Source organism: Phyllostomus discolor, chromosome 5 (genome assembly GCF_004126475.2).
Source record: "Phyllostomus discolor isolate MPI-MPIP mPhyDis1 chromosome 5, mPhyDis1.pri.v3, whole genome shotgun sequence".
Classification (NCBI taxonomy): domain Eukaryota; kingdom Metazoa; phylum Chordata; class Mammalia; order Chiroptera; family Phyllostomidae; genus Phyllostomus; species Phyllostomus discolor.
The window spans coordinates 147158028-147164684 of NC_040907.2; the positions used below are offsets into that span (position 1 = coordinate 147158028).

General features: G+C 55.1%; 1 protein-coding gene across 1 annotated transcript; it reads left to right on the forward strand.

Moving 5' to 3' along the window:
* Positions 1-247: 247 nt before the first annotated feature.
* LOC114497216 (cytochrome P450 26A1) lies at positions 248-6279 on the forward strand. Its single transcript, XM_028512853.2, has 7 exons — positions 248-2577; positions 2755-2979; positions 3228-3518; positions 3623-3781; positions 4323-4457; positions 5033-5185; positions 5443-6279. The coding sequence occupies exons 1-7, from the start codon at positions 2389-2391 to the stop codon at positions 5782-5784; spliced, it is 1494 nt and encodes a 497-aa protein (XP_028368654.1). The 5' UTR covers positions 248-2388; the 3' UTR covers positions 5785-6279.
* Positions 6280-6657: the final 378 nt, after the last annotated feature.

A 6657-nucleotide genomic window follows, 5' to 3' on the forward strand; every position in this document is an offset into this window, starting at 1 on the left:
GAGCCACAAGGAGATTGTTTTGTAAACATTTGGAAACATTTTGCTTTCCAGTAAACCAACTCCCCCTCCCCGCCCACCGCCACCCAAGAAAGATTGGCAAGCTTTCTCGATCAAAGTTCTCACTGGGCTGGTAATTTATTGACCCTCCCCCCCAAGATATTTTTTATTGGTCTCCACTCGCCCATTTAATCCTTTTCTGCTGGACGTCCCCCGCCGGACGCCCCCACGGGTCGCGATGGACAGATAGATTAAGACACACCTCCTCCCCTGTGGCAATTTCCAGCCCACAGGCCCCGCTCATCTTGTGACCCGGCGCGCGCTGAACTTGGCGAGGTGGCCCTGCAGAGTTCACTCTGATGTCACGGTCCGGCCTGCAGGGGTCACAGGCGGGTCAGGCCCGAGGATTGGGACTGGGCCCCAGGTCACGCCCCCGCTCGCCCGCTTAGCTCACCGGCCAGAGGCACTGTCTAGAGAGGGGCGGGCCCGGATTTCTGAGAATTACCTCCAGCGTCTGGCTCCGGTTCCTGCCGGCCGGAGCCCAGAAGTTGTCTGGCACCAGTTACCGTCGCCGGATTGTTAGAAGAAATGACAGTCGGAGGAGCCCTTTTCTAGAGCCTCTGAAACGCGCAGCAGGGTTAGGCGGAAACGCTGACTCCCTGAAACACGCCCGGTGGCGACCCCGGCTTGGAGCGTTGTGCGGTCTGCTCGCTCCTTAAGACTCCGCAGACGTTTTTCATTCCCGCGGGCTTTGGGGACCCACGCGGGAGGACCGCGTATCTAACAGCTCTCAAGATTAAAGAGTTTCCCATCTCCATGGGACGCTTTCCAAAGCGTGAGGTTGGCTCGTTCTAGAGCCGGTGTTCAGTTTTAAACAAACGCGCGTTATTCCGTTTCATTTTCGGCCCGGCTGGTGCGTTCTGCGCCCAAACCAACCGAGCGCGTGGCCCTGCTGGTCCGAGGCTGTGCGGCTTGGCCAGGTGGGCAGCCGGGATCGCCAGTGCGCTTGCCGCGATGCGTGAACTCTGAGAACTGGCAGCACACTGGCTGCGGTAGCAGCTGATTGTAGTTGAGCAAAGGCCAGCAGACCCGCTTCCCAGCTGGGATACCGACACTCCCATAGGCCTGGGTTTAGAACCGCGTACCCACTCACCCGGGTGGCTTTACTCTGGGTGGGAACCGGGAGAGCGCAGGAAGGCTCCCGTGTCGGGAGTCGCGATCACTCTAGTAGCGTAGGTAGCCTAGCGTGCCGGGAGCTGGGAACAGTATTTGCAACCAAAGGTCCCTTTTGGAAACGCTCCACCACCCGGAGGTGTGAACAGGTCAGGAATGATCGCTTCCAAATTAAGGAGGAGGAACAAGCGCAAGGATGTGTGGTGATTTGCCCAAGGTGATGCAAGTAGAAATGAAGTCGGGACTCGGAGTCCAGACCCCCGGGCTTTCCTTATTCTGTCTCTGTCTCCTCCTCCTGCTGGGGCTAAGGCTCCTGTTCTCCCTGCCTAGAGCAGGCTGCACGCCCCGGGGTCCTCGGAATCCGGCCGGCTGTGGCCAGGTCGCAGAGCGCTGATTGCTCAGGCGCCGAGGAATTGCCCCCACGGGGGGGGTCAGGGTTGGGGCTGACTGGTGCAGTTTTGCACCTGGAGTCCTAAGGGATCTGGGAGCTCTCTTGTACCCTTAGGTTAGCTCTTCCGTGACTTCATGAGTGCGGGCCCCGTCGAGGGGGGCGGGGAACTGTGCTCCCTGCTCCTCCAGTCATGCCTGACTCTCCGCAGCTCTCAAAGGGGTCCTGGCCCCCGGCTCTTGGAAGAGTCGGGAGATCTTCGTTTTACTCTGCGTTCTGGACCTCGGTTTCCCTACCTGTGGAATAAGGTGGCTTGACGATCCCTGAACGCACTTCCCTGTCCTTCCCCAGCAGGTAAAAGGGAGCCCACGAGGCGCCAGTAAATGGAAAACCAATGAAGGCAGCTCTGGTCTGGGACCGCCAGTCGGACCCGACGGGAGGGATTCCACAGAGACCACCAGGAAGCCCAGGGCTTGGCGTTCCCGCTCCCCGGAGCCCGGATCGGCCCGTGTTGCCATCTCCGAGCACCGCACACCTTGGGTGGGGAGCCAGGCAGCTCTTAGCTCCGCGCCCCAGGAGGCACGCTCCGAGAAAGCCGCCTCCGCGCCACCTCTGCCTCGACGCGGAACAAACGGTTAAAGATTTTGGGCAGCGTCTCGCGGGGGGAGGAGCCAGGGACCCAATCCGCAATTAAAGATGAACTTTGGGTGAACTAATTTGTCTGACCAAGGTAACGTGGGCAGCAACCTGGGCCTCCTATAAAGCGGGCGCGCGGCGAGGTTTGGAGTGCTGGCGGCGGCAGCAGGTGGCGCGTGAGGTCGAAGCGCGCCATGGGTCTCTTTGCGCTGCTGGCCAGTGCGCTCTGCACCTTCGTGCTACCGCTGCTGCTCTTCCTAGCCGCGATCAAACTCTGGGACCTGTACTGCGTGAGCAGCCGCGACCGCAGCTGCGCCCTCCCTTTGCCCCCCGGAACTATGGGCTTCCCCTTCTTTGGGGAAACATTGCAGATGGTGCTACAGGTAAGGGACCTCGGGGCGGGACAGGACGCCTCTCTGGTCTCGGCTCCGGGCTTCTACTGAAGCCGAGGCGGGCGCCCCGGGGAAGACGTGACTACGGCTAGGATCTGGGAAGCCCGAGGTGCGGCGCTCCCCGGCGCCCCCTCACGCCTGCCTCTCTCCTCCGCTTTCCTTTCGCAGCGAAGGAAGTTCCTGCAGATGAAGCGCAGGAAATACGGCTTCATTTACAAGACGCATCTGTTCGGGCGGCCCACGGTGCGAGTGATGGGCGCCGACAACGTGCGGCGCATCTTGCTCGGGGAGCACCGGCTAGTGTCGGTCCACTGGCCCGCGTCGGTGCGCACCATCCTGGGCTCCGGCTGCCTTTCGAATTTACACGACTCCTCGCACAAGCAGCGCAAGAAGGTGAGGGCGGAGGTGAAGGCATCTGGACCAGAAGGGGGACCCCATTCGCCGGAGGGGTTTACGCGGAGTGATGCCGGGCGAGCACTAGCTGCAGGAGGCGTCGGCTAGGACCCTCTCCAGCCCAGCTTAGCTTTCCCACAGCCGGGAAAGTGCCCTGGGTCTGGTGGAATTGGGTTGTCTGGAAGGGAACCCCGGAAGACGAGAGGAGTGGGGCCTGGTTTTAACCTTCTCCCCTCCTCGGGGCTCAGGTAATTATGCGGGCCTTCAGCCGAGAGGCGCTCCAGTGCTACGTGCCGGTGATCGCCGAAGAAGTGGGACACTGCTTGGAGCAGTGGCTGAGTTGCGGCGAGCGGGGCCTCCTGGTCTACCCCCAGGTGAAGCGCCTGATGTTCCGCATCGCCATGCGCATCCTGCTGGGCTGCGAGCCTCCTCTGGCGAGCGGTGGGGACGCCGAGCAGCAGCTGGTGGAGGCCTTCGAGGAAATGACCCGCAATCTCTTCTCGTTGCCCATCGATGTTCCCTTCAGCGGGCTATACCGGGTAATGGCGGCAAGCAGGGTGCGGAGCGAGGGGCGCGGGGGCGCGGGGGCACGGGTGCCCGGGTGCCCGGCTTCTGCTCACCGCGGTGCGCTTTCTGCGCTCAGGGCGTGAAAGCGCGGAACCTTATCCACGCGCGCATCGAAGAGAACATTCGCGCCAAGATCTGCCGGCTGCGGGCTGCAGAGGCGGGCGGAGGCTACAAAGATGCGCTGCAGCTGTTGATCGAGCACTCGTGGGAGAGGGGAGAGAGGCTGGATATGCAGGTGAGTGACAGCTTCGAAAGGCGGAACTGCGGAGTTTAGGTCCCTGGTTTTCCAAATGCAATTCCTGGGATCCCCAAAGCGCCGGCCTGGGGCGCAGCTTCCAGGAGAGGGCAGCCTGCACAGACCGCCCCCCACCCCCACCCCACCCCACCCGCGAAGGGGCACGGAAAGAGTTGAGACACCGGGAGGAGAGCTGTGGGAGAGGCTGCAGCGGATCAGGGAGCGTCGCCTAGCCCTTCTAGGTGTTGAATGGAAAGTCGGGCTTTGCAAACTGTAAATAAGGAGTCTTGGGCAGTTTTAATACAACTAAGGCTTCAATTCAAGAGTTCCCGGGTAGAGTGGGATTTTACCGGCCTTCCTGCTTCAGCTGGAACGAAGTGACGTTACATTCTGCTTTTTTAAAATGTTGCTTTCTTTGACTTTCTGTCAGCAAAACTTAGTTCTTCTCCTCTTCCCCCAGAACCCTCAGGTGGCTTGTAACTGATCCCTGTGTAAAATTGCATGGAGACTTGTAGAAACGTTCATCTTACTCTACTTTCAGGCACTGAAGCAGTCTTCCACCGAACTCCTCTTTGGGGGCCATGAGACCACCGCCAGCGCAGCCACGTCTCTGATCACTTACCTGGGGCTGTACCCTCATGTTCTCCAGAAAGTGCGGGAGGAGCTGAAGAGTAAGGTAGGGGACTCTGGGGGTTCCCTATCACCTTAAGAAATTCCTCTGCCTCCTAGCTAATTTCACAGTGACTCAGTGTGCTGCCTTCCCTGCGTATTTTAAAGGGCAGGACCTGGGGGTGGATGGACTGATGGGGACAGAGAGTTTGCTTCTTGAATAAAAGGGGAGGAATCTTGAGCTGTGTTCCCACTCAGGCAGGGTTTGACCTCGTATCCCCACCCTATCTCCGCCTTTTGCAGAACCTTGGAGATTTTTAGATAGGTTCCGTTTTCTTGGATTTGTGTGTTCAAGGGCTTGATTTCCAGGTGGGTGGCAGCAGGTGGTGGTGATGGGGGTGGGGAAGAAGCTTAGTGGTTCTAAGTAGAGAGCAGTGTTCTCTGGGAGTTGTAAATAAGATAGTGGATTTGGGCCAAGGGGTGGAGGCGAGTGGTCACTAGCTGCTCACTGTTTCCCCCTTCACCCTTTTCCAACATGGGGCCCTTTGGGTCTGGTCACCTCTTAAGCCCTGTTTACATCTGCTGGCTTGATTTTATTGGAACACAAAATGACCATTCACCTCTGTATGACTGTTTTGATAGGGTTTACTTTGCAAGAGTGATCAAGACAACAAGTTGGACATGGAAACTTTGGAACAGCTTAAATACATTGGGTGTGTTATTAAAGAGACCCTTCGACTGAATCCCCCAGTTCCAGGAGGGTTTCGGGTCGCCCTTAGGACTTTTGAATTAAATGTAAGTTAAAAGTTCTCCCCTCCCATTTTGCTGTGGCTTTAAATCTTGCCTTGCTTCCCTGTGCCGTGGCTTAAACTCCTTAATGCTTTTGATGACAGTGCCCTGCCTCGTGTTTCAGCAACCTACATGTCTGTCTCTCTACCCCTCCTGCCCTTTCTTTCAACTCATAACTCCTTCACAGATATCAGCAATAGCTTTTTGTTGTCAGAAGTTAGATTCCAGTTTGTCAGCCCTCAGGACTTCATACTCTTTTGCAGGGATACCAGATTCCCAAAGGCTGGAATGTTATCTACAGCATCTGTGACACTCACGATGTGGCTGACATCTTCTCCAACAAGGAAGAATTTAATCCTGACCGATTTATGCAGCCGCACCCTGAGGATGCATCCAGGTTTAGCTTCATTCCATTTGGAGGAGGCCTCAGGAGCTGTGTAGGGAAAGAGTTTGCAAAAATTCTTCTCAAAATATTTACAGTGGAGTTGGCCAGGCATTGTGACTGGAGGCTTCTGAACGGACCTCCTACAATGAAAACCAGCCCCACCGTGTACCCTGTGGACGATCTCCCGGCAAGGTTCACCCGGTTCCAGGGAGAAATCTGATGGGCGTGACTGCCTCAACCTCAGACTTACTGGAAGTGTACATATGAGTTTTTACACAGTGTCATGTTGATTTTATTATATTTAAGTTCTAAATGTATATTATTTATGTGTCTCTACTACGGTACCATGGTCTTTAAATATTAAAATAATGAATTTTGCCTAGTTTCCAAATAAAGTCAATTTGAAGGTGCTTGTCTTGTATTTGAAATCCCTGTGCAGGAACACTCACTGGAGTAGTATCTGTACGTATTATATTTAACCAGGTTTCTAAACGGCCACATGTATGGCTTTATTTGTCATCTGTACACATCTATTTTCTGTGAGGAAGAAGCCTTGGCTGTTTTTTTCCTCTTAACGGTTATTAGAGAACATATAGTGGATGGGTGTATCAGTCCAAAGGTAACTTTGTACATTTTTCTATGGCAATTTAGCTTCCCTATTTGGAAAATCTATCAAAGTTAATTTTAGATTTCTGGTGGTTTGTTTTACTTTAGGAAAAGATGACTTTGAAAGGCAACACTTTGAGAACAATCACATTCTCACATAACTCCTCCATCCACAAACTTCTTACGTTTAATAAACCTAGCCGTGTTGTCACACAGCACCAGACCTGTTTTCTCAAGGCAAGGTTTTGGGTAGGACGAAGCTGGTCACCGCAGGAATGAACACTTATTGACTAAAGTGAGACCCCCAAATCACCGGTGTGTTTCTCTCTTACTCAGAAGTTGCCATGAAAACAGTATTGGGGAAGGCTGCTCTCTGGCTTAGATAAGTGAGTCCAGGTTTTCTCTATTGAAAAGAAGGCAGGAGGAGTAGATTTAGCAAACTGACAGATAAAGTTTTTATCTATGCTGGGCAATAGGGTGTGAGCCT

Excerpts from the sequence above, each read along its gene's own strand:
- LOC114497216 (XM_028512853.2), top strand. The coding sequence starts at position 2,389 with ATGGGTCTCTTTGCGCTGCTGGCCAGTGCGCTCTGCACCTTCGTGCTA. Across the intron at positions 3,782-4,322 it reads GAGAGAGGCTGGATATGCAG|GCACTGAAGCAGTCTTCCAC; the intron begins GTGAGTGACAGC and ends CTCTACTTTCAG. Across the intron at positions 5,186-5,442 it reads TTAGGACTTTTGAATTAAAT|GGATACCAGATTCCCAAAGG; the intron begins GTAAGTTAAAAG and ends ACTCTTTTGCAG.